This window comes from Marmota marmota, unplaced genomic scaffold (assembly GCF_001458135.2).
Source record: "Marmota marmota marmota unplaced genomic scaffold, marMar, whole genome shotgun sequence".
In the NCBI taxonomy this organism is placed as follows: Eukaryota; Metazoa; Chordata; class Mammalia; order Rodentia; family Sciuridae; genus Marmota; species Marmota marmota.
The window spans coordinates 1,484,944-1,511,763 of NW_026000141.1; the positions used below are offsets into that span (position 1 = coordinate 1,484,944).

Consider the following 26,820-nt stretch of genomic DNA (forward strand, 5'->3'; position numbering starts at 1 on the left):
CCAGGGTGAGTGGCTATACCCTTGGCCCTCGGTGCTCGTGCTCAGGCCACACTCATCTGCCGCTCCCCTGGTCTGTGTCCCTTCTTCTCATGAGGACACAGGAATCAGGGCCACTCCAGCTCATCGTGTGGTGCTTCGTGCCTTTTTTATGAACTGTGGCAGAATGCATGTAGAGCCGGCCATCTTGAGGGTACTGCTGGGGCAGCCGTGGCCACCCCCCTCGGGAACTCTCCATCTTCCTAAACTGCAGCCCCGCCACCCCCAGCCCCTGCTGTCCCGTCCTGCTATCCCGTCCTCCTGTCCCCCTAGGACTTGCTTCTCTTGGGCCTCCTGTAAGTGGACTCATGCTGGATGTGTCCTCCAGTGGTCAGCTTATATTAAGGCACACTGTGCTGGGGCTGGTCCAGGCTGCACTGGGCCCATTCCTCCCTCTTCACAGCTGTGTAGTGCTCCTGTGTGGCTGGGCCATTGCTGTCCACTCACCTGTAGCCCTCGGGTCTTTCTTACGGCTCAACAGTTGAGTCTGCTTTCCACCCCCAGCTTGCCTCCCTCTGGGCTGCCCTTGATTCTTAGTCACGGCTCTCCCTGGAACCAACCCGTTCTGCTCCTTGGGGGTCCCCAGCCCCTGGGGGTTTCAGAGAACATCCATGAGACGTCAGTTGGGCCAAGCTGTGGGCTGGTGGCCTGGCCCTTCTGAGCAGTGCTCTGAGGCATCTCTCTCCCACAGTGGAGCTCAAGTTCAACCTGGACCAGTACGTCCACCGGAGGTACCCTGGCCTGGTGAAGGTCGTCCGCAACAGCCGGCGGGAAGGCCTGATCCGCGCACGGCTGCAGGGCTGGAAGGTGGCCACGGCCCCTGTGGTCGGCTTCTTCGATGCCCACGTGGAGTTCAACACTGGCTGGTAAGAGCCTACTGGTCACTCTGTGGGCTGGGGGACATGGTATGCATCCCCGTGGGGTCTTCAGATAAGGAACAGGCACACCCAGGACCAGGGCCAGGCTGCTGCATGGCCGTGTAGTCCACAGGCCCAGGACAGTCACCAGAGGTGCTCAGAGAGCCCTAGAGGCCTGGCCAGTCTGCACAGGAGGGGGCAAGTTCCCATCCTCATGGGAGATCTCAGGTCAAAGGGCCCAAGCTGCTTCTCATGCAGCAGTTTCTGTGAGCGAGCAGGAGGGGGCTGGAGGGGACGTCAGGTGGCTGGCTAGTGGGAGTCAGGACGGCTTTAGGGGCCTCCGCCCACCCGCAGGCCAGGGCTCCTGGGACCAGAGAGGCAGGGCCTGTCCTGTCCCATCCCCCTGAGAGCAGCAGGAGTGCAGGTCTGTGGGCAGGGCACTGGTGGGGACAGGAGCTGCTCGCTTGCCCTGCCCAGAACCTTGGAGAAGCCCAGCATGGTGTCCCTGGTCCCTTGAGTGACCCACACTGGGGTGGAGGGGCAGGTGGTGACGACCTCAAATGTTGGTGTGGATGATGAGGGGCATCCACCCACACCTGTAGGAAGCCCACCAATAGGCACTTTACCTGGGATCCAGTTCCCACTGCTGACCTGCAGTGACCACCTGCCAAGTACCCCCTCCCCAGTAGCCACTGCCAAAACTGCCAGCAGCTCATCAGCCTCCACCAGCAGCAAGTCAGGCCAGCTCCAGGGGCAGCTCCCAGCTCAGCAGGCAGGGGCTGCTGACGGGTGCCCCAGGCTGCTCTGCCAGTGGCTCCCGCACAGTGGGATCTCAGACACAGGCCTCGTGGGCAGGCGGCGAGGCCCAGGGAAGGCTGCCCCTGCCCTGGAGCTGTTGGCCGTGAGCAGCTGGACAGCCTGTGTCCTCCCGCCCTTTCCTCTCTGCCCTCACCACCTGCCGCTGGCCCTCTCCTGCCCAGCCTGGGCCGGCTCCCCGCCACAGCAGGTAGGTGCCAGGGCCCCTGAGGCGCTCCCTCAACTCCCACTCCTCCATCGTGGCCCAGAGCACCCACACCGAACACCCACTCAAAACCATGGCTCCCAGTTGCCCCCCCCTGCTACTCCACCAAGCCCCTCACCTTCTAAGACACTGACGTCCCCTCCCCACTCCACAGGGCCTGTCGTGCAGGTGGGGCACTGCACACTGCTCGGGGCCCTTCAGTGAGTGGCAAGAGGCGTGGATCAGGAGTGTGTCCAGGGTCTAGGGCAGGCATGGCAGGTACGGGGCCTCGGTGCAAAGGGAGGTCCTTCCACAGGTACAGGGAGCAGGCAAGAGTGGGCCAGGTTGAGGGGCTGAGCCCACAGCACTCTGATGACAGGACAGCCATTTAGAGTCGCCCCAGGAAGACGATGGGTGGGGCGAGGACAGGCCAGGGCTCACAGGCTCATCCCCCACAGGGCCGAGCCTGCCCTCCTGCGCATCCGGGAGGACCGGAGGCGCATCGTCCTGCCGGCCATCGACAACATCAAGTACAGCACCTTCGAGGTGCAGCAGTACGCCAGCGCCGCCCACGGCTACAACTGGGGGCTCTGGTGCATGTACATCATCCCACCCCAGGACTGGCTGGACCGTGGGGACGAGGCGGCACCCATCAGGTGAGCAGCGGGGAGACCCACCCTAAGGAGCCAGGGCAGAGCCAGGTGGGGCAAGAAGGGAGCAGGGAGGGAGGGGAACCGAGGGGAGGAGGAGGGAGGGGAGATGGAGGGAGGAGGAGGAGGGAGATGGAGGGAGGAGGAGGGAGGGGCAGAGGGAGGAGGAGGAGGGCCACCGAGGGCCCGGGGCAGTACAGGAAGCAGTGGGCATGGGCGTTGGTGATGTGTGCTGAAGACAGACCACTGTTTAATGGGACCCCGCAGATGGCCCTGCAGGACACCTGTTTCATCTGCATGGTTCCTTGGACTGCAGCGGGACTGTAGCCCTACCTGCGTGCGCGACCCAGCATTCCCCAGAGGCAGGGTCAGGCTGCTCTAGGCCTCCCCTAGGCCCTATGGAGAGGCAGCTGTCCACAGGGGTTTTGGGGCCCAGGTGGCTTCTGCAGCCCCCACCCTGGCTGGTCCTGCCAAGCTGTGGCTCTGTCTGGTGTAGACATGGGCCTTCAGACTGGACCTCACAGACAGGCGGGCCCCCAGGACAGAGGGAGCTGGACGGGTTGCACACACCCAGCCCTTCCCTGTACCAGGTCAGTTACAGCAGCTGCTGGGGAGAAGGCACGCTCCTCCTGACCTGTCCCTCTGTGGTGCATCCCACCTCCTCCTCCTGGGGACCCATCAGGGTGCCCGTGCTCACCTGTAGCCTGTGGACCTGTGGACCCCACTGCGCCCAGTCAGTCTCTGCTCACCTTGCCAGGCCTCCCCTGGGGCTAGGATCTCAGGGGGTGGCCAGGACCCCTACCTCCCCTGTCCCTGCTGACCCAGGCCACTTTGCCATGAGTGGCACCTGACACCGTCCTCACATAGGAGGGTCTTGCAGAGGCTGTCTGATGGGGATATTCTGGCCTGCAGATGATGGGAAGCCCAAGCCAGTCTCCTCAGGCCTGGAGGGCATCCATCCTCCATCAACCAAGAGCTGCCAAAGGGCACCCCGATGCTCAGGGGGTCGGGCGTTGGGAGATGATCCAACCAGGCTGAGCCACACTTCATGTCCCAACGAGGGGAAAACCACTTCCACTTTGGAGGAAGGTGCTCCAAAGAGCAGGACTAAGGAGGCTCCGGGGCTGGAGCAAGTGCCCAGGGCCCCCCACGGCTCCACCCTTGGGAGCTGGTCCTCCAGGAGAGCCACAGGGGCAGCTGCTAGCCGGGGCAGCTCATGGCAGAGCTTGATCCCAGCATAAATGCACCTGGGGACCCTGGGGACTCCCTGGAGCAGGGTGGCAGCTTGAGGGTGCTTTTTCTCTTCCAAGACACACTTGACAATCCTCCTTAGCAGCAAGACAAACATCTTGTGTTCAATTTTATAAACCAGTTTAATGCAGGGGACCCAACTCCCAGTCCTGGGCAGCAGCAGGTCCCAAACTGGTCTCATTCGCGTCACCTGGGGAGCCCTTAAACCCCAAGGATGCAGCCAACCAGAGAACAGGGAAACCTGGCTCCAAGAAGGTGGGCTCTCTGCCATGGCTCCCGGAAGGACACTGACACAGCAGTCCTGGGAAGGCAAGCTGTGCCCTGCCCAGAGCCACTACCTGCCCAGCTGTGCTGAGGGCCAGGGCCCGCGAGGCTCGGCCTCTGGGCAGCACTGGGAGGGCAGCGGCATCTCAACAGAGCCACACACTCCTGTGGGGAGCCGGTCTGCCCTGTCCAGAGAAAACAGCTCCCAAGGAGCTTGTTCAGGGACGGCCACAGCTGATCATTCATGAGGGCCTCAGTGGAAGAGATCCCAAGGGCCATGACAAGGTGGGCCCGGTCAGACATCACTGGCTTCATGCTGGAAACACTGTCCATTGCCCACTGACAGGGACCATCCAGCAGCCCCCCTGTGCTGCCGCCCCTCTGGGTTCCCCCAAGAGCTGTCCTGGGGGTCTGTGCAGCACAGGGGAGAGCGAGGATCCCCAGGACCCTGGACCTTGCTGGTGGACATGCCGGACCAGAGCCATACCGGCCTCACTTAGAGCTGGGACTTCCGCAGCTCTGTCCATCCCACCGAGGCTCCGGTGGCCCTGGTCACCTGCACCGACCCTTGACACTTCACAGGGTGTCTATTGACTCTGATGCACACCTGGTGTCTCCTGAGGGTGGACGACATGGAGAGGTGGTGGAGAGAGGAGTGGGCCAGGCCAGGCCCAGGGAGGGATATGCCACGAGCCTCACTTGGGGAAGGCTCGGGTCTCCATCAGGAGTGGGGCCTGCAGGCCTAGCCGGGGCGGCCAAGCAGCCTCGGCCAGAAGCAAGTCACAGCCTCCAGAGGAAAGAGCTCCGGTCACCCACGTGGCTCTGGTGCTCTGGGAATGGCCATCCCCAGCATCTCTGGCCTGGCTCATCCTTCAACATGACCACGGGCCCAGTTACCCAGAAAGACCCTTTGGCACCCCCCAGGATGCCTCCCCTAAGGGCTGCGAGGAACCAGCCAGGTGGACCTGCTCCCAGGCCAGTGCTGGATGAGCCTATGAGGACGGCTAAGTTCCCACTGTCCCTGAAGGCCAGCAGAAGCGACACTGAAGATCTATGGGCTGCCTCCCAGCGCCGTGCACAAGGAGAAACAGGAGGAACCCAGGCTTGGCCTTGGGGGCTATGCACCCCTGAGCACAGGCAGGAGGGCCAGCCTTCCCTTCCCGTGGGGAGGAGCAGGGCTCGCCCGGGAGTCCTGGGTGGAGGCTGGGCCTGCCTGGGCTTGCTCCTGGGGTGGCTGCCTCACGATGCAGATGCTGGCCGGCCGAGTTCAGGCCCTGCTGGGCTGTCCATGGAGCATGAAGCAGGAAGCATCGCTCAGGGCCCAGGCTGGCCTGTGGCACAACTGCAAACCTGAGACCCCAGGACAGTTCCCCAAGGCGTCGGGACCCCAGCCCCTCCCTCCAGCTCCAGTCTGAGGTGGCCTTTGGGGTCAGGACCCCGACTTGCCTCTGTGTCTAGCCAGCACCTGTCCCTCAGGAGATGAAGTGGGCCCCCAAGTGACTACAGGGATGGGCTCTTGGGGCAGGAGCTCAAGGCTGGAGGAGCAAACCTCAGAGGCCAAGGCCAGCCCTACCCGAGAGACACACAGAAACTGTCACATGGATTCTCCCTGGACAGAGGCCTGCAACATGGTGTCCAGGGTCAGCCCCAGCCCGTCCCAACCCCAGCTCCCGCCCAGCACCCGTCCATCTGCTGGCCTCTTGCCCCCTGGCTTAACTATTGTGACCCCAGCTCTTCCTTCACCCCTCTAAGGGCAGCAGCTGCAGAATTCACAGGTCAGGAACCAGGTCATGTCGAAGGGCGCGAAGGGGTGGCTCCCACTGCTCCCTGTGTGTGGCCCCGAGTGCACAAACACACCTGTGCACACAGCCTGCCCATGCCGCTGACGTCACACTGCGCTGGGTTGACGGCTGGGGCCCCCGAGCTGGAAGATGCAGACCAGGGCCTCTGCTCTGCTGGCCACAACCGCACCCTGCAGTGGACATAGCTTCCCGCTGGTGCGTGTGACCAGGCCCCCTGGGCTCAAGCTGCAAACCTGCAGTCCCCTGACAGCATCCCAAGGGCCCTCCTCCCAGACCAGCAGCTCCACCTCCACCGTGAGTCTCACTTGTGCCCACCTGGCACCGTGGCCTGCGTGGCTGAGTGGGCAGAAGACCTCGCCTCCCCAAAAGCGCCAAGTGCTCAGCCTCTGGCAGGTCAGAGGGCACAAGATGAGGCAGAAAGTGAGCCCATCTGGCCATACCCAATACTGGGCACCGGCTGACATCTGGCAGGTCCCCTGTAGGTGTACACAGGTGTGCTCAGGAGGCCTGCAGGAGGGCAGAGAAGACAAACTAGCCCCATGCCCAGGAACTGCAGGTGAGGCCTAAGACATGGCACCAGGGAGAAGTTAACACTGATGTCCAGCTCTGCATCCCCCATGGCCAGCAAAGGTGAGGCAGACACCAGATTCAAACCAACTGCTCAAAATGAGGGATTCAAGTGGCACTCAGACACGGCTTGATCCAGGAAATCAAGGTGGCCACTCAAACTCTGTTTCTGTACTGGTGGCTCCTTGGCTTTGCCTGATTCTTGGTGGGAAGGCCCATTTTTTATACTCCATTGTATGGACAAAGCACTGCTGGTTCATCCATCACCCATCGATGGGCAGCTGGGTTGATTCTACATTCAACATTGAAACAACAGGGGTCTGGCTGAGCCTGGAGGCTTGTCAGAGGACAGTAGCTGGAGGCCGGGGGCCGAGGGTCAGGCAAGCAGCTGAACCAGCCAGGACCCGGGGGCCACAGCTGTGTCCTGCCGTCTCCCTGAATGCCATGGAGCGGCCTAGAGGAGAGGGTGTCCTGTAAAGACCAGGGACCCCCTACCTGGGGACCCCCAACCTTAGAACCCCTCACAGAGTCGGCCCTGCTGTTTTCTGTAATCACAGTGAGAATTTCTCATACACATAAACCCGGTGCCGGCTGCTTCGGCCCCTGCTGCCTGGTGAGCTCAGTTAACTCTGCAACTCTGAGCAGGAATAAAATCACTGCCTCCAGAAGAGGCTGGGACGCTGCACCGCAGCCATTAGCCACCATCCTGGGACTGCGGGCACTGGCGGAGGATGGGCCCTGCTCCTGGGCCATGCCCAAGTAAAAAGACAGGCGCTGTGAAATGTCCTGCTGCCTCAGACAGCAGCCCATACAGACGTCAGCTCCGACTTCCCAGCGGATGAGAGGAGTCACTTCTCCTAGGTTCTGACCAAGGCCAATGGTCACTGCTCTGTGGGACAGACTCCGTGCCTCCGGAGGCACAGGGAGGCTCCAGCAGCCTGGGCTTCAGTGTCCTGAGGAGCAGCCTTGGACACCCCAGCATCGGGAACTGGGCACAGGGGTCACTGCTGCCCTTCTAGCAGCACATCCACCGACGTGGCCCCAGGCTAGGTCGCTGCCACTTCTAAAATATATGGATGTAAACATATGGATGTAAATATATGGATGTAAATATATGGATGTAAGATGAATTATTACAGAAATAACAGCAGTGGTCAGTGAGTCTGTTGCCTAGAGCTGTGTCCTCTCCACAACTCCAAGGGGTGTCGCTCAGAGTCTGATATCAGCCAGGGTCCATGAAGTTGAGCAGTGCCCAGAGGACACAACGTCCCGCTGCAGTGCCAAATACCTACACTCAGATAACATGAGCCACCACAGCAGGTGGGGCGACTTGCTCTGGGTGTTCAAGATGACAGCACAACTCACTGGGGACGTGGAGTATTCTTCAATCCCCTGACTCTGGTCTTTTCACCTGTTGAAGTTACAGCAGGGACATTTACGCTCTGCTCTGTGCTGGGTGCGCCGCTGGCTCTGGGGGATGCAAGGAGTCACCCTCCCACCTCCCGCCTCAGGGTGCAAGAGCCCTATGAAAGGCGGCCAAGGCAGGCTCTGGGGCTGCTGGCCCAGCCAGGGGCCTGCTCATGGCTGATTGCATCTGCAGGACCCCCGCCATGATCGGCTGCTCCTTCGTGGTGGACCGCGAGTACTTCGGGGACATCGGCCTGCTGGACCCGGGCATGGAGGTGTACGGTGCGGAGAACATCGAGCTGGGGATGAGGGTGAGTGGGCGTCGGGCGCGGGGCTTCGCGAGGCATGGCCTGCGGCCTGGTGGGGGACGGGGACTCAGTGGCGGCCAGGGTGTCCGACTGCGAGTCCTTCTAGAAAGAGCCAGGGTTTGGCCTGTGCGCACGGTAGCAGAAGACGATGCCGAGGATCTGGTTCGCAGGCTGTTCGCAGAGCCTTGGCCGAGAATTGAGGAGGGTGGTGAAGAGTTGGCCCGGCTCAGAGCCAGGCGCAGCCGCAAGGAAACCCGTCCTCAATCAGCCCTGTGCCGGCCTCTGGGGGCGGAGACCAGGAGCGAAAGGAAGACTTGCCTGAAGCCTCTTGTGGTGCAGCCTCGGGGAGCCGCTGGCTGTGCGGGCAGGGCTGGCGAGGGCGGGGCGGGGCCTGGGTAGGGCGGGGGCGGAGCAGGGGGGCGGTGCCTGGGTAGGGCAGGGGCGGGGCCTGGGCCGGGTCCAGCGAGGTATCTGAGGTATCTCAGGTCGACTTCCAGGGTCCAGTTGCTCAACCCCTGAGGAGCTGGGTGTGGGTGCAGCCCCACCTGGAGCCTGCCCTGTGGCTGGGCAGGCACCTGTCCTGGGCCCACAGCAGGGAACAGAGAACAGAGGGTGGGACCTGCTTTCCCTGCTGGACTTCCAGGGGATAAGGAGGAAGGCTGTGCGGCCAGGGGGGAGGCAGAGGAAACGAGGGGCAGGGGTCAGGGGAGGCCTGGCTCAGAGGCAGCTGGTGAGCTGCAGAGGGAGTGGCAGGCACTGAGACCTAGGGAGGCACAGGCTGGTGTGGAGGCCGTGGGTCTGAGAGTCTCCTGACCTCTGCTCCAGAGGATGGGCCTGAGGAGCTCCAGGCAGGGACCCTGGGGGGGGGGGGGGGAGATAGGCCTGGGGCCCGAGGGCAGCAGAGAGAAGAATCAGGGAGGGAGGCTGGCCTCAGGGAGGAGGCAGAGGACAGATCCTGAAGCCTTGCATTCCTGGGCAGGAGGCCAGTGGCATTTGCCAGGGGAAGGGCGTCCAAGGCAGCTGCTCTGAGCTGGACCTGAGCAGTTCTGAAATGGGGAGACCAGGAGGGGGTGTGCACAAGACCCCCGGCCCTGGAGGTCCTGAACCTCGAGACCACCTGCGGTTCCCTAGATGGGAGCGGGGAGCAGCAGCACCCTAGAGGGACACCGAGGAGGATGGGCCAGAATCTGCCACAAGTCCCTGTGGAATGCCCCAGGGCCTCCAGGCTCTGCCCAGGGAAGGTGTGCCAGCTGCGGCTAGTGCCAAGGATGTCCCCGGAGAAGCCCTGTGAGTCTGGTCCTTGGCTGGCCTGGGCCTGGGGATGCTGGAGCTCAGACCTTCCCCGAGGACCCAGGGCCACACCACAGTCCCTCCAGCAGGAGCAGGGCAGCCAGGATGATGGACGTTGCTGGCCTCTCCCCAGCCCAGAGACTGGAGCGCCTGAGTCATGGGGACAGCCCTGTCCCAGCTCGCTGAGCCTGAGAGAGAGGCAGAGAGAGAGGCCTCCAGTGCCACAGAGAGCAGTCCCTGAGTCCCCCCACTGTGGGTGGAGCCTCTGACATGGGTAGCACCGTGGAATGTGTGGAGAAGGGTCTATAACAAAGGGAGGCTGAACAGATTCAGTGGCCGGGCCTGCAGACACCACCCACCAGCACAAGAGGAAAGGGGGGCAGAGAAGTAAGCTCCCCCTGCCAGGCTGAGTGGATGCATGGACAGACGGGAGGGGAGCTGATCCCCTGGGCCTCAGGGCCCTGGTGCACCGTGAGCTGGAGCTTGCTAACCTATACCAGGGTCACTGACCCGGAGCCGGCTGCTCCTTCTGGCTCCTCCAGGGAATGCACCAGCCATGGAGACCGTCGGGTTTTCCACTGCAAGTCACAGCAGATGGCACTTCCCAGGGCAGCTGTCATTCACATACGTCCTGTGGCACGGACAGTCCTCCCTCCAGAGGTCAGGTCTGGTCAGCTTCCAAGTACAGTGGACACAAGGCCTGGAGCCCATGCTGTCTGTAGAGAACAGGGAGTGACATGGGCTCTCCAGTCCCAAGGCCCCAGCCAGCCAAAGGATGGAAGCACCTTCCAGATTCCAGCCCCTGTCCTCCCGCAGGCCAAGCATTGTGGAGCAAGAAGAGGTGCCCCCACTGTGCCCTTTTCCCACATGTCACCACGGAACCCAGGATCCTGGTGCAAGTAGTCATTTTGTGTGGCGAGTGGGGCTGTTTGTTCTGCAGCAGCAGCTCCCATGTGCCTGCTGACCTTCAGCCCTCTGACCTTGAGCCTGTAGTCAGCTCCCCATGCACCTGCTGACCTTCAGCCCAGAAGCACCCCCCCTCTGCTGACTGAGAGCAGAGGTCCAGAGGCTGTGGGGCCTGGGGTTGAGGGGAGCTCCTGTTGAGGGCAAAGTGGTCATGGGTGGTCTTCCCCTGGTATCCAAGAAATAGGACCAGCAAGGCAGGATGAGGAAAAGGAAGGAGAAGAGCAAAGACGGGGGCGGGGCTGGATCCTCCTCAGTGGGCAGCCCAGGCGTGACTTGGACTCCATTCTAATCGCAGTGGGGAGACCTGGAGGGTTGCAAGCCAGGGACTGACCTGAGGGTTAGTTAAAAGGGATGCCTGGGCCACTGTGTAGAAAGTGGACGGTAAGCAGAGTTGAGGAGGCCAATAGGGAGCCCACTGAGTACAGAGGATTGGGGTGGAAGCTGCCTCCCTGAAAATCTTCCATGGCCACATACAGGGCACATGAAGGTCACCTCTCCTAGCCAACAGGAAAGAGCAGAGGCCAACGGCATGAAGAGCCTGACTTTCCAACGTGGAGAGCAGGAGGAAGGTCAGGCAGATGAAAGATGGGGCAGAAGTGTGGTCCAGTGTGGAGTCAGCTATCTCTCCAGGTGTTGGCTGCACAGGAACTGGACTTCTTAAAAATGCCCTTTGTGGTAGGATTCAAAACTAGAGCCACATGGAATAAATCTAGTCCCAAAAATGTGGAATATCTGTACAATGAAAACAGGAAAACATTGCTGGGAGAACTTTCAAAGGACTAAATAGATATACCATGTTCATGGGCTGCAGGATTCATGATGTTAAAATGTCGCATTTCCCCAAAGCCATCCATGAAGCCAACACAGCCCTGATCCAAACCCCAGCAGTCCTTCTTACAGACACTGACAGGCTGATCCTGGAATTCACGTGGAAGGTAAAGGCTGCCCAATGGCCAGCATGCATTTGAGAGAAGAATAAGGGCAAAAGACCAACAGCCTCTTATTCCCAACCCTGAAGAGCCATGGCCCATCAAGTCCAAAACTCCAGTGGGACAGAATAGAAGACCTGGGAGGAGGGTGGAGGGGGAGCCCTAAAGGAGAGGAGGGAGGAGGAGGAGCCCTCAAGGAGAGGAGGGAGGAGGGAGGAGGAAGGAGGAGGAGCCCTGGAGGAGAGGAGGGAGGAGGTAGGAGGGTGGAGAAAGAGCCCTAGAGGAGAGGAGGGAGGAGTTCTAAAGGAGAGGAGGGAGGAGGGAGGAGGAGGAGCCTTAGAGGAGAGGAGGGAGGAGGAGGAGCCCTGGAGGAGAGGAGGGAGGAGGAAGGAGGAGGAGCCTTAGAGGAGAGGAGAGGAGGGAGGAGGAGCCTTAGAGGAGAGTAGGAAAGAGGGAGGAGGAGGAGCCCTGGAGGAGAGGAGGGAGGAGGGAGGAGGAGGATCCCTGAAGGAGAGTAGGGAGGAGGGCTTTGCTTATTGAGGGACCCAACCCTGGCAGGAGGAAGGAAGGATCAGCAAAGATAGCCTCTACCTAGAGTCACAGGAACCCAGCCCTCCTGGCTGCAACGGGTCCTGGTGCTGCCTCCTCTGCCTTCCAGCTGCATGTAAGGCCGGCAGGGAGTGTGGACCCTGAGCCACCAGGTCACGCCGTCCATGTCCCACCATCCAGCCTCACCCATTTCACCTGATGCTCAAGGCCCTCAGTGTCACCATGGCTAGCTTGAGGGGCTGCCCACCCTGACACAAGATTGTGGTGACTTCTCCCAGGTTTTAGCAAATTCCCAAGGAGCCTATCGAGTGGATGAAGCAAGTGTCAGCCAGCAAGGTCCGTGGGCCCCGTGGGGTGAGGGTCCAAGGCTGTGCTGGACTGGCGCTTCTTGGGTGTATATTTGGGGTTTGGGGGCTTCCTTCCTTCGGCATTCTGTTTTGCCCGTGGGGCTTCTACTCACAGAGAAGAGTATTCAGGGCTGGGATTTAAGTTTTCACTTAGAGTCGATTAAAGTCACCGCCTTCAAAACCTGCTTACTGTAAGTTGAGTGTGAAGATCACATTATGTTTGTGAATCCAGTGAAGCAGTCCACCGCCCCCGGTCTGATGAACTCGGGGAGTCCCTCAGACGTCACTAAGCACCCTGCCGCGGCCTGAGGGTGGTTGAATTCCTGTGAACCTTTTAAAAGTGACCCTTACAAATGAAACATACTTTCCTTTCTTTCTAAGACTTTGGAGTGCCTGAAAATTACCTTGCAGCGAATCTCAGGGCCCTTTGGCCTCTCAGGACCATCTGCATGTGCATTAAGTTCTCCAGCACTGTGCAGTGTTAAGTCACAAAGCTAGACTCCTCCTAAACTGCATTGTAAAAACGGAACCAGGGGCTTCATCTGGCAGATTCTTTGAAGCATCAACTTTCCTTGGCAGTTCTGATGGGAGGCAGGAGAAAAGAGGGGAGGATACCAGGTGGCCAGGCAGCTGGAGTGGACTCTGAGGGTCAGGGTGGGGTCTGGGTGGGGCCGTGTGAGCAGGATGAAAAATGGGAGGAAACTGCGACTCAGACAGAGACCTGCGTGTGTCAGGAGGACAGCCAATGAATGGGACTGGGCTCTGCTTCTCCGAGGGCTACATGTGTGAGACCTCAGGAGCTGAGTTTGGGGGAAGGGGCTCCCTCTTCTGTTTGGATGGGAAGCTGGGGTGGGGCAAGGGCAGGCACTGGCCTCCTGGTGTTGCCATGTAGGTGCGAGGGAGGGGAATGGGAGACCTAAGAGGAGGCCTCCTGTTGTCGCAGACCCAGCAAAGCCTGAGGCGCACAGAGACAGGCACTTTCTCCCTCCTCTCTGACTGCTCTGGCTCCGGCCAAGGAATATTGGTGGGAATGCTGGGCTGTCTAGAGACCTGGCCAATTCTGCGGGGTAGAGAGACAGGAAGCAGGGAAACCTCAGCAAAAAGGAACTCTCCTGGTCCTCCAGGAAGACTAGCCACTGTGGGTTCTGTGAGCACTGGAATGACCAGGAGCCCTGCAGAGGGGGGGATCCTGTAGTGAGGGAGTCCTGCAGTGGGGTGATCTTGCAGTGAGGGGGTCCTGCAGTGGGAGATCCTATAATGAGGGGATCCTGCTGTGGGGGATCCTATAGTTATGGGATCCTGCAGGAGGAATCCTATAATGAGGGGGTCCTGCAGCAAGAAGATCTTGCACTGGGGTGGGTCCTACAGTGAGGGAATCCTGCAGTTGGGTGGGTCCTACAGTGAGGAGATCCTGCAGTGGGTGGGTCCTATAGTGAGGGGATCCTGCAGTGGGGTGGATCCTATAGTGAGGGGATCCTGCAGTGAAGTGGGTCCTACAGTGAAGGGATCCTGAAGTGGGGTGGGTCCTATAGTGAGGGGGATCCTGCTTTGGGAGGGTCATATAGTGAGGGGGCCCTTCAGTGGGGTGAATCCTATAGTGAGGGGGATCCTTCAGTGGCCTGGGTCCCACAGTGAGGGGATCCTGCAGTGGGATGGATCCTATAATGAAGGGATCCTGCAGTGGGGTGGGTCCTATAGTGAGGGGATCCTGCAGTGGGGTGTGTCCTATAGTTACGGGATACTGCAGTGGAGTGGGTCCTACAGTGAGTGGATCCTTCAATGCCTGAGGGGGATCCTGCAGTGGTGTGGGTCCTATAGTGAGAGGATCCTGCTTTGGGAGGGTCATATAGTGAGTGGATCCTTCAATGGGGTGAATTCTATAGTGAGGGGGATCCTGCAGTAGGATGGATCCTATAGTGAGGGGATCCTGCAGTGGGGTGGGTCCTATAATGAGGGGATCCTACAGTGGGGTGGGTTCTGTAGTGAGGGGATCATGCATTGGTGTGGGTCCTATAGTGAGGGGACCCTGCAATGGGAGGGTCATACAGTGAGGGGGTCCTTCAGTGGGGTGAATCCTATAGTGAGGGGGATCCTGCAGTGGCCTGGATCCCACAGTGAGGGGATCCTGCAGTGGCCTGGGTCCCACAGTGAGGGGATCCTGCAGTGGAGTGGGTCCTATAGTGAGGGGAACCTGCTGTGGGATGGGTCTTATATGAGGGGATCCTGCAGTGGTGTGGGTCCTATAGTGAGGGGATCCTGCAGTGGAGTGGATCCTATAGTGAGGGGAATCTGCAGTGGGGTGGGTCCTATAGTGAGTGGGTCCTTCGGTTGGGTGGGTCTTATAGTGAGGGGATCTTGCAGTGGTGTGGGTCCTATAGTGAGTGGATCGTGCAGTAGGATCCTATAGTGAGGGGATCTTGCAGTGGGGTGGATACTACAGTGTGGGGATCCTGCATTGGGGTGGGTCCTATAGTGAGGAGATCCTGCATTGGGGTGGGTCCCCGGACCCTCTGCTCCCTTAGCATGCAGTCGTCTTCTTTTTTTTTAATATTTATTTTTTAGTTCTAGGTGGACACAATATCTTTTATTTTACATTTGTGTTGTGTTGAGGATTGAACCCAGTCCTTGGAGCACGTAGTCTTCTAACAGGGCTGGGATTTATCTCCGCGAGCTCCCTGGGTGTGCCTGTTCTCCACAGCATGTTGCTTAATATTAAACAGCTGATTTAAGACGCTCCCGTCGGGTCCTGCTGTATAGTTGTTCTATAAATTTCCTGAGGACCGCAGCTCTCTGCACATTAGCAGGGCCGGCTAGGGACAGTGCAGCTGTGTCCCTGACCTGATCCTCCCTGACCTTCCAGGTTGTCCCTGCTCTGCACACTGGGTCTGAGAATGGCTGCCCTGCTGCCCTGGCTGTGGGGACTGTCACGGCTACTTTATACACAAATCCGGCCGTGACCCTGGGGCTGAAATCAGTGCTGGGGAGAGGCTGACCTTCACTCAGATCAAAGGCCTGTCATACTTGAGCTGAGCACTGGGGGCCCTCTTGGCTCTGTCCTGAGGGGCAGTGGGCAGTCTGGCCTGGTGACCCTGGTGGTGGCTGCAGCCGGGGACAGGGCTGCATCTCCCCAGCCCCCATCTGCTGTGGCGGCCCCAGAGGAACTGTGGGAATGGGACCCAATTTGTCCCCATCCTTGGTGGCCTGATGGCTCTCTCTTTTCCCTCTGGAGGGTGCCAGTCCTGATTTGCCTCTTGCTGTTGGTTTTGGGGAAACTTGTGGAAACCACGTCCCTCCAACATCAGGCAAGGCAGCAGCAGGACGTGGGATGCATGGGATTGTGGGGCTCTGGACAAACATTGCCCACTCCCTTCCTGCCCACCTCCTGGCCTTGCCAGCTCTGCGACTCCAGAGACCAGCTGCTGAGACAGTGCACCCCATGCCTGAGGGGCAGTGGCCTGGCGGGCCCGGCCGGTGTTCTGTGGCTCTGCATGGTGGGGCTGGACTGGGCACAGGGCCAGGAAGGCAGCATGCACTCTTCATGCCTGGCAGGGGCGGTGGACACCTGGCTCTGCTGGCTCCCAGGGAGAGCCTTCCAGGAGAGCAGGTGGCTGAGCCCCCAATCAATTCCACGTGGTTCTGCTGGGTCCCTCCAGCTTGCAGGGTGTCTGCTGCCCAATCCTACAGGCCTCGCTCAATGTCACCCCAGCCACCACAGCGCCAGGTCCCTGCCCTGGCTCCTCTTCCTGTGCAGGGCTCTGCTGCATGCCCTCTGCCCTGTCGGATGTGCCACAGAAGCCAGGGGCTCTGGGGGTTATGGGCCACCTCCCCAGGCCCCTCAGAAGCTGGGCTCTGGGGGTCATGGGCCACTTCCCCAGGCCCCACAGAAGCTGGGCTCTGGGAGTCGTGGACCACCTAGACCCCTCAGAAGCTAGGCCTTGGGGGTCGTGGGCCACCTCCCCAGGCCCCACAGAAGCTGGGCTCTGGGGGTTGTGGGCCACCTCCCCAGGCCTCTCAGAAGCGGGCACTCTGCCTGGCACCACATCCCAGGGCGGGCCTGCGGTTTGCCTGGTGGGGCTTGTTTGTGCCTGTGGGGCTGGTAGCCCTGGGAAGCGCCCTGGGATTGGCAGTTTGGGTGGGGGCAGTGGGCTCGGTCCCCTGGGCACCAGGCAACTCCTGGACAGCCACCTGCAGAGGCAGCTGAAAGGCCACCAGAGTAAGTGGGGATGGTGGCAACCGATGCAGGCTCTCAGCCAGCCTCCCTCCCCTTGGGTTCAGGTGCCCTCTGGGCCTGACTGGACCTCGTTCTGGACCCTGCCCTGCCCAGCACCGCACCACGGCCCCACTGCGTCCCCACATGCTCCTCTGCCATCAAAGCCTCACGAGTTTCCTGTTTTCACGGTCCATGTCCCCTCCCTTGCCACGTGTCCCTGGGGCCTGCCACAGTGCCCAGTACAGTTCATGAATGAAGGAGCCTCTGAGAGGGGCTCCCTGCAGAGCACGAGGTGCCGAGTGTGAGGTCCAAGCTCAGGGCGGGAGGCTGGGAGGAGCTTGCGTCCTTCCTGAGTCCCTTGGCCTCTGTGTGCTGGGCGTGTGGGTGTCAGGTCCAGAGAGGACAGCAGAGGGAAAGCCCCGGCCATGCTCCCGTGATGGGCTCACATGGAGGCCGCAGTGTTCCCCCCAGGGCGGTGACGTGAGGCCAAGGCCGAGGACAGACTGGTCAAGACCCAGGCTCCGGCCGGGGAACAGCACGTGCTGAGGCCCCCAGCCCTTGGGCCTGCTGGACCCTCCAGGCTGTGCCTTGCCCCCCACACACACACTGGCCGCTGCTCCCGGCCTGTTCTAAGAGGGCGCCCGTGCAGCCTTTCAGATCCATTTAGCCTAATTAGAGTGATTCTGTGGTCTCAGGGCCAATTTACATCCCTGTGGCTGCAGGAAGGCCAGCTGAGTCCCCTAATGAGGAAAGTCCTTGAGCCAATTAGGGGGAGTGGCTCTGCCCTGTCCATTAGGTTTAATAAAGGTCAAGACAAACTCCAGTGCTGAGCCCAGCCAGGGTGGTGGTCCACTGAGCAGAGTTTGACTCGCCTGCTTTTCTGCTGTGAAGGTTGGGGTCTGCTTGGGGTGATGGATGAACTGTCCCCCACCCTAAGGGCCACTGCTGGCCCCAAGATGCCCCTGGGGGCGGAGGGCTTTATTAGCCTTGGGGCAGTTTTTCCCACTCTCCCAAGAGGGGAAGTATGTGAGGTCCTGGCAGCGAGGCCAGCCTCCCCGAGGTACAGTGGTGTCCTCCACTGGGGGGCTCCAGGGGGCCCCAGAAGGGGGTTTCTCTCTGCCTGGGTTCAGGCTGAAGGGAGAGGATGGGGGTGCTGGGCCTGTGTCTGCTCTGAGAGCCACTTCAAGAGGCCCAGGGTTGGTGCCTGAGGTAATGCAGGTCCTGATGGGGGAGGATGCAGCCCTGCCAGCCAGCTCTGCTCAGAAGTCCACTGCAGACCCTGGACCTTCAAAGACCCCAGACCTGCATCTGGAGCCTGCCTCCACTGGTCAGCCTGCAGTCCACGCCCTCCCTGCCTCGGTTTTCCCACCTGTCACGCATGGGACTGATCTGCAGGCATCCAAGGAGCCAGTGCTGTGGGGGTCCTCGGGTCTGAACACGCAGCAGATGTCCTCCGCGGGCAGGTTCCCAGGGCACCTGCTCTCGCATCGGAGGAATGCATCTTCATGGAGATGCTGTCCTGTGGGCGGCGGGACCCTCCACGTAGCCCTGTCAAACGTTGGCTGGGTGCACAGGCGCAGCTGTGGCTCCTTGGGCCTCATGTCCCCTGGAGCCTGGGAGCTGCGGCCCTGGCTCCAGCCACACAGGGCGACTGTCTTTCTGATCCGACTGTTTCTGGTCAGCCGCCTCTTGACCTCAGGGTCCTCTGGCTGAGCATGCTCCAACTCCCGCCCTCCACCTGCCAGGCAGTGTCTCAAGGCCTTTCTCTGTTGTCACCTGGGGTCCTCATCCGCCCGAGGTGCAAGCTCTGCTGGGATGAGATTCCTTGGGTTGGCTGGAGGCCCCCAAAAAATACACACAGGAGCCTGTGCTGTGACCTTTGAGGTCTTTGCAGAGGTGACCAGGGAAGGCTCTTGAGGCCCTCCAAGTCTGAGGTGGGTCAAATTCAATGACAGATGTCACAAAAAATGACAGACCACCAGGCATGGGCCACACCTGTGATCCCAGAGGTCCAGGAGGCCGAGGCGGGAGGATTGCAGGTTCTGGGCCAGCCTGAGCAACGTAGCCAGATCTGGTCTCAAAAAATAAATAAATAAATAAAAGTGCCAGGGGTCAGCGGTGGACCCCCTGAGTTCTGTCCCCAATACCAGAGAACAGGGTGGGGGCTGGGGATGTGGCTAGTGGTAAAGCGCTCGCCTGGCCTGTGTGAGGCTCTGGGTTAGGTCCCAGTATTGAGGGGAAAGGTGGACATTTGAGACTCAGATATAGAGAGGGTCTGAGACTGTGAGGCCTGGGCCAGGTCCCAGTTCGCTCTGTGAGTTCTAGGAAGCTTTTTCATCACTATGACGAAGAGATCCCACAAGAGTGACACAGACGAGAAGTTTATTTGGGGCTCACGGTTCCAGAGGTTCAGTCCCTGGATGGCCAACTCCATAGCTCAGGCCCTGGGGTGAGGCAGCGCATCATGGTGGATGAGTGGCAGAGAGCGGCTCAGGACACACACCGTGGGGCAGAGATGTGGGGTGGTGTGTCAGGATTGGGTCGCAATCTCTGCAGAATCAGAGGAAGGGGACACCGATGCAGACAGAGATGAACCAGGACGTGGGTGTCACAGGGATTGGCCCACAGTGTGGATGCTCAAGGGTCCTCAGCCCAGCAGCTGGCAGGTGGACGCCCCAGGAGGGCTGGTGGAGTGAGCTCAGTCTGAGTCCAGTCTGAAGGCAAGGGACAGCACAGTCCAGTCCTCAGGACACAAGCCAACAGCGACTGCCGCCCCTCAACCTCTGTGTCCTCCTGGGGATCCCCAGGCCCAGGCTACAGAGTGACATGCTGCTCTCAGCAGAAGCCCCCAGAGAGCTCAATCAGGCACCTCAGCACCTGGGGCCCAGTGCAGGTGACACCAGCTGGCTGGCACGGCATGAACAGCATGGGAGGGACTCACGTGGAGCCTCAGGGGGACAAAGATGGTTGAAGGTTGCGGCCCAGTGTGAGCCCGTATGAGGGAATAACAAGGCAAAGGGCATTCCACCCTGGGTGTGAGACCGCAGGTGTCTAGGCAGAGGAAGCAAGGGTGTGGACGATTCCAGCCTGGGGCAGTGCTGACCTGGGTGCCAGTGCCTGCATCTGCACAGCTGGTGGCTCTTTCTAAGAGGCTCACAGGGTCATTCTGGCTGCTTGGGGTGGGCAGGCAGAGGTGCTATGGGGGTCCCCTGCACAGGGCACAGAATGGAGTGGGAGAGGCCACCAGAAAAGGGGACAGTAATGTTGGGGTGAGTGGAATACAAAAAGGCAATCGGAGACTATGCAGAGAAGTCAGATTGGGTGGGACGCCTGAGGGGTGCAGCCTCACCCAGGCCTGTGTGGGTGGACCACTGCCCGTGGCTGTCCCTTGGGCACCTTCCCCTGAAACCAGTTATGGCCAAGCCCCTGGGGACCCGGGGCCCAGTGCAGGCGCCTCCGTGGTGTGCCCTGTGGTGACAGGGGACTGGGGATGGGGTCCCCGCCCAGGTGTGGCAGTGTGGCGGCAGCATGGAGGTGCTGCCCTGCTCCCGCGTGGCCCACATCGAGCGCACCAAGAAGCCCTACAACAACGACATCGACTACTACGCCAAGCGCAACGCGCTGCGGGCCGCCGAGGTGTGGATGGATGAGTTCAAGTCCCACGTGTACATGGCCTGGAACATCCCCATGACCGTGAGCCCGGGCGGGGGGTAGCGGGCCTCGTGGGACTCCTCAGGGCCCTGTCCTCACCAGAGCAGGGCCAGTGGGGGTCGTGGGCATCCTGCGGCCACCCTAGGTAGGGAGGGGACTTTGGCAAAGGGCCTTGTCCTCACTGGCCCAGGTAGATAGTCTAGGTAGAGAGTGGTCCCAGGGCCAGGGGTCAGGAGGGCAGGAGGGGTCCTCTGCCTCAGCCTCCCCAGTGCTTCAGTGACAGCCACCCTGGCCAGGAGGCCCCTCTGAAAAACACTGAGTAGATGCTGTCCACCAGAGCCCTGCCTGCCCGTCCACACCACCTGGCCCAGCCCTCTGCCTGCCAGGCAGCATCCGCCCCCCCACAGCCCCCAGGGAACCCTCCCAGAGCGCTGTTCTGCTGTCACCCCACCATGGTGTTACTGGGAGCTGGTGGCCATGTGGGGTCACAGGCCTGCCGAAGCCACCCGATCCGGTACTGCCCGGCCAGCACTGCCCACAGCCGTTTCCAGCCCCACAGACCAGGAAGCCATCAGAACGGCCCTCAATACTAGAGACAAGGAGGGCTCCTGCCAACCATGAGGCCTATGGTCTGTCGCAAACTGATGCAGAAAGTCCAGTGTGACCATGTCCCTCCAGGTTGGGAAGGGCAGGACGTAGGCAGAGCAGGGGGCTGGCCTCCTGGGCCCCAGCCCCTCCACAGGAGGCGGCTCAGTCCTACAAGGGTGGGATGTGTCTTGGGTTCACCCTTGGCTTACAAGGGTGCGTGGACTGTGGCCCCAGGAGGGCAGGGACTGTCCCAAGACCACCCACAAAATGACAGACTCGGCTCCAGCATCCTGGCTGAGTCCACCCTTGCCCTGACCTGCTGGCCCAGATGGGGCCCTAGGGGCAGAGCTCCCCCAAGCCCACCCCACCTTCCTGGGGGCCACTCCCTGCACAGAGCATGGGCCCCATGGCACCTCAGGTCCTTGGCAACAGGAGGATGCCCAAGCTGGACAGGGCAACCGGCCCCAGCTCTACAGCACAGGGCAGCTTGGAACCAGCCAGGGACAGCTGTGTTGACCAGGGCTCAGCCACCTGGATGTGGTGACCTCCCTGTGGCTGGCCTGTGTCCAGCCCTCCAGAGGTTAGGCTCACACTGCATGGCCAAAGCCCTGCCTTCCATCTCAGGACATCTCAGCCATCTAGGCAACCCAAGGCCAGGCCACCAGGATGGGGACCAAACAGAAGCAGGCTCGAGAGCCCTCCCAGGAGCTTGCAGGGCTGGACCTTGGATCAGGGTGCAGACAACCAGGCTGACCTTCTGTGGGTTACGGGAGGGCAGGAGGCCAGTTTGAGATGAGACTGCAGCAGGACTGCCCTGGGGGGTCTCAGGAGGCCTGGCACTCACATGTCCCCACCTGCTCCTGCCTCGCAGAACCCAGGGGTGGACTTCGGGGACGTGTCCGAGAGGCTGGCCCTGCGCCAGAGGCTAAAATGCCGCAGCTTCAAGTGGTACCTGGAGAATGTGTATCCTGAGATGAGGACCTACAACAACACCCTCACATACGGAGAGGTACCGCCTCCCCCGCAGGGCCCGCCTGACCCCACCGCCACGCCCTGTCCTCCCACACCTGACACGGTACCCCAGCACACTGCCCACACCCATGCCCCCACCTGCACACCTGTATACTGGGGCATCCAGACACTAAGGGACACAGGGACCGTCACATACACTTGGCCCACATGAAAACACATACCGATCCTTGCCTGTAGAAATACACACACGTGAAGAAACGTGTACACAGGTACACACAGAGATGTATGGCACACATATTCACATAGGTAGGGACACCTGCATTCACATGCATGTGCACAGGGCACACACATGTACATGCACACATGTATTCAGATGCCTGTGTGTGTACATAACGGTGTGTGTCAAATGCATGTGCATCTGTGTACATGAACATGTGTGCATTCACATTTGTGAGCGTGCACTCACACACGTGTGTGTGCTGCATGCCTACACTCTCCCACAGACACATGCTGTGTACATGCATGTGCATAAACCCTGCTGGTGCATGCTGAGCATGCACACACGAGTACAGTGCACACATGGAGGTGTACGTGTGCACACACAGAGCTTCCCAGGCACCACGCACACCTCAGCTGTGTGTGAACCTGTCAGGGCGCCTCCATGTGCACCAGGCACCTGTGCCATGTCAGGATTGTCACCTGAACGCGTGCACCACACAGCACAGCCCTGTTGGTCCACACACACAGTACCATGGCCCCAGACTCACACGGAGAGCAGCACCTGAGCGGCACCAAGACCCCGCCCCACCATTGCTGGTGCACAGACCCTCGTGGCTCTCCAAAGTCAGGGGGCGCCCTGTGGTCCTGCCGCTCCCCGGTCTGTGCTATGGTGGGCGGCCTCCCACCCTGCACTGGGCAGCAGAGCTTCCCCCCAGCTCCTCAGCTTCCCCAGAGCCCAGCTCTTCCTTGCGGAAAGAATGTGCACATCCTGGCCCTGGGCTAGCCCCCTGGCTGGGGGTCCTAGCTGTCTACCCATCCCAGAGCTCCCGTCCCAGAGCTCCCGGCCCAACCCACATCTGACCCAGTCCATCGGGCCCAGAGCCTCCCTGGGGGGCACTGGGTATTGAAGGGGTGGCGGGAGGCAGCGCTTCTCCCGGCCTCTCCTGTGCTCTGTCCTGCCCATTTCCTCCCACTGTCAAGTCCCCTCACCACCCACCCCTGTGGCTGCTTCTTCTGCTGGTAAAACCTGCACCACTCTGGGGAGCAGTGGCCCGTAACTCCAGGTGTCTGAGGGTGCTCAGGGTCCAGGCCATGGGCAGTTCTGCTGGGTGGGGGCGGAGCCCATCCTGGCTGGGCATGCTCTGCGGGCTGGAGGCTGGCTGGCTGCTGCTGCCCGCCCAACTTGCAGGCAGAGCAGGTCGCACGGCTCATGGGCTCTAAGCCCACATGGCTCACTTCTGCTGCATTCCGTTGGCTGAGCCTCTGCCTCCTGGGGAAGAACTATGGTCACACAGCACAGGGACATGGGAAGCCAGTGGCACAGCCCAGGTCTCCATCCAGCATGTAGGACTGTGTCAGGAACAGTCAACGTGCCCCTGACAGCTGGCCAGCCTGTGGCCCCTCTGCTCCCTTCCCCTTTACCTCACCTGCCCCCAGGCCAGCCCTGGGTCCTGGTGGGTCTCATGCCCGGAGAGGATGGCGTCAGGCTCACGCCTGTTCTGGGACAGCCAGCTGCAGAGCAGCCCCACCTGAGGATGGGGGGGGGGGCTTCCTGCAGCCTTACCTTGGCCTGGAGATCCTCCTTGGTGACCCTGGGTTCCTCCTGTGGCTTTTGGTGGCAGGTGAGAAACAGCAAGGCCAGTGGCTACTGCCTGGACCAGGGTGCGGAGGACGATGACCGGGCCATCCTCTACCCCTGCCATGGCATGTCCTCCCAGGTAGGCCCAGCGAGCCCTTTGCAGGCAGGGGCAGGTGCTGAGCACACAGTGGCTGCTGGGGCCAGCTCAGGGGCTGGAGCAGCTTGGGGACCCCGAGAGCCCCGCCCCCCCAAGGCAACAGATGGGTAAACTAAGGACAAGGCTTGGGTCAGGCAGGCCTTGGGGACTCCTCTATGCTTCAGGGTCCCCATCAACACCACAGGACACTGAGGGTGCTACTTCTGCCTGAGCACCTGCCCCGGCCTTGCAGCCCCAGGTCCATTTGCACCTGGCCAGACCCCAGCCAGGGCTCATCATGGCCCCAGGTGACCCTGACCCAAGAGAGAGCCTGAGGGTCCCATCACAGGTGACCCTCTGCATGTGACGATGTGCCTGGGTGTCTCAGTGCTGAAGTTGGATCCCACTCCACGGTCGGCTTTCCGGGCGTGACCCTCAGCCCTTCCAGAGCCCTGCGCACAGAGCTCCACCCAGGGCAGGTCCAGGGACCCTGCCACCCTGCCCTCACCCCAGCACTGAGCTGGTGCTAGTTGACGGGGGCGCATGGGTGTGACCAGCTCCGTGCGCTGCCCTCCTTTGTCCTCCCTGGAGCTCTGGACAGGAGGCCCAGCCACTTCAGCTTCCAGCTTTGATTAACGGCAAAGCAGACCTACGTGGAGGCCCAGAGGAGGCCGCTGAGCAAGTCCAGTTGGGGGCCTCCAACACGTGTGGAAGACCCTCTGGCCAGTGAGGACCTCAGGAGGCGGCCCCTGGGCCTGGCCGGGTCCCAGCAGCAGACCCTCCTGCCAGGAGCAAAGCCCTGCTGGAGGGCAGGGCAGGGCAGAATCCGGGGTCAGCAGAGGTGTGGGCCCCCCGTGATGCCCCAGTGCCCATGCTGAGCCCTCTGCCACCAGAGGACAGTGGGGCCATGGGCATAAGTCACCTCCCACTCCTAGAGGGCGGGCAGACGGGGACCAGGTGGATGGGGAGGCTGGGCCCGAGGTAAGCCTCACTGGAGAGTTGGAGAACTCTCAATTCAAGCAGGACATGGCCCCCACGTTCTCCTCTGCAAAATGATCACAGTCTGTTGGTCACTCACAACCCAAAGTTCTCTGAGGCTGCAGGACTCCAGGGAAGAGCTAAGTCAAGTCCCCAGACCCCGTCACCAGGCTGTCTCAGTCTCCTGGGGCCACTGTGACCAAGGACCAGAAGCTGCACTGGCTCAGGGCCGCAGGACCCCCACCCCTGCCATTCTGGAGGCCACACTCTGAAGTCAGAACCCCTGGTCCTGGGCCTGCCTCCCTTGCCCAGCCCTGCACAAGTGGCTCTCCTGTTCCCAAGGCTGAGCCTGGAAGGTCACTCCCAGAGGGCTCTCACTGGCTGGCAGCTGTGCTGGCCAGGGCTGGCTGGCCAGAGCAGGACTCATGGCCACTGGTGACATCCCTCAGAAGTTGGAAGGCTCCACTCCATGATGTTCACCATTCCCCGATGTCCAGAAGGAGAGGACAGAGCCACTGCTGGGGGTCAAGGTCACATGCCACATGGACATGCCAGGCAGGAGCAGCTGGTACAGGACGTGCCTGGGCAGTGTACCTGTGCACTCAGGAGAAGACAGCAGGAGCCCAGAGATGCAGCCCACACACACGCCTGCTGTGCCCCCCTCTGATGCCACGTCCCATGCTAGCCCTGTGCACAAGGCCGTCCTAACAGCCTGCTTGCTGTGGAGGACACTGAGGCTCGGCCAAGGGGCTTGCTGAGGGCACACAGCTGGCTTCTGTGTGGAATGTGTAGCTGTCACTCTGCCCTCTTGCAGAAAGCCTCCCTGGGGGGAGTGTTACACAAACACCCCTAACCACAGCCCCAGGGTGTGGGCACACGGAGTCGCCTTCACCTGAAACGTCTGCCATGTCCTTCGGGAGGAGTGGAGCATGCTGGGGCCATGGGAGGCCCTCTGTCTCCCAAATCCACGCCTGGGCCCAGGTGTCCAGCCTCACAGAGGCCAGGACTCTGATCAGAGTTCCCGGGAAGCAGACCCAAGATGGGTCCTCATTGCAGGACCATGGGGAAGGCATGGGGTCCGTCCACCAGGCAGCCTCAGCCCAGCTGGGGCTCCTCCCCCCTCCTCCCACTGGCCCCCACAGAAGCAGGGTGGGTGGGGCCGAAAGGCAGGGAGGTGGGCATTGGGCACAGGACCTACATCCTCTCAGCCACCTGCCCAGGCCTTCTGGGGTGTCCTGTGGCTACCGTCCAGGGGTGCTGGGTTTGAAGTCTCCGTTCAGCAAAGGAGTGAAGAGCAGGATGCAGGGACAGCAGGCAAGCAGCAGGCTCAGGGCAAAGTAACAGACATAGAGACAGACTTCTCTGAGGAGCAGGGGACTGGAGCCGGAGTCCCGAGGGGAGTCCTGGCCTGTTCTTTTTGTGGTCTCTGGAATTTCCTCCTCTCCTCATCTCCCCCTGTCCCCGTGCTCCTCACTATTATTGGTTGGTCTCCTGGTCCACGCATCTGTCTTAGTTTTTCCATTGGGTCCCCCGTTTACAGAAGTGTCTGTGTGACAGGTCCCCACTTGTGTCCACGGGCACTTTTGCCAACCAGGAAGCTGAGCGTACCAGAGCCCCTCCCCATGCTCCTGTGTTCTCTCTGCCCAACTCTGGTCTGGCCCCTGCCCTGGCTGCCTATGCCCCCTGCATCTCCCTCAGTGAACCCCAATACCTCCATGACCCCCGGAGCCTGACAGTGCTGCCCACTGGATTGGCTCAGGAGGCTGGGGTGTCCTCCATTCCCTCCTCCAGCCCAGCTGGATTCCTTCTGAGCACACTGGCCACCAGCATGGATCCCAGGAGTTCCTCCCCTCGCCCAGGCCTGAGCCCGCCACAGGCAGCCTGGACTCCCCAGGCCTGGCCATGTCCACTCAACCCTCCCCAGTGTCCACCCGTGCTGTCTTCCAAAATCTGATGCCCAGCTGGCATCCGAGCCTGGTGACGTCCCCTCCTCCCCTAGAGCCTTCTGCACAGCCTGTAGAGGTGGGCCCTTGTGGTCACTTCACATCCACCACAGTGTCTCCTGGGAGGGGGACGCCCTAGAACAGACACCAAGGGCCTAGTGTACAGCAGGCCTGGGTGCTGGGTCCAGGCCTCGGGGGTCCTGGGTGCTGCCCACAGCTCTGTCCATCTCCCCAGCTGAGGCCTGGAGGCTGGGTCCAGGCCTCGGGGGTCCTGGGTGCTGGGCCCACAGCTCTATCCATCCACCCAGCTGAGGCCTGGGG

The 26,820-nt window shown here is 61.1% G+C and overlaps 1 protein-coding gene and 1 long non-coding RNA gene across 3 annotated transcripts in view; one reads left to right on the plus strand and one right to left on the minus strand.

The window, feature by feature from the left end:
• Positions 1–26,820, plus strand: part of Galnt9 (polypeptide N-acetylgalactosaminyltransferase 9) — a 66,156-nt gene that overhangs the window by 35,498 nt on the left and 3,838 nt on the right. For both annotated transcript variants that reach the window (XM_015505599.2, XM_048785876.1), the window contains exons 5-10: positions 728–902; positions 2,352–2,549; positions 8,028–8,145; positions 19,941–20,126; positions 21,544–21,681; positions 23,486–23,581. In XM_015505599.2, the coding sequence (XP_015361085.1) occupies positions 728–902; positions 2,352–2,549; positions 8,028–8,145; positions 19,941–20,126; positions 21,544–21,681; positions 23,486–23,581 (911 nt within the window). The remainder of the gene's footprint in view (positions 1–727; positions 903–2,351; positions 2,550–8,027; positions 8,146–19,940; positions 20,127–21,543; positions 21,682–23,485; positions 23,582–26,820) is intronic.
• LOC125611334 overlaps positions 9,467–26,820 on the minus strand; it is a 19,627-nt gene continuing 2,273 nt past the window's right edge. Inside the window, exons 2-3 of the long non-coding RNA XR_007341499.1 lie at positions 16,973–16,975; positions 9,467–9,479 (exon numbers count right to left, since the gene is read on the minus strand). This is a non-coding gene — a long non-coding RNA (uncharacterized LOC125611334). The remainder of the gene's footprint in view (positions 9,480–16,972; positions 16,976–26,820) is intronic.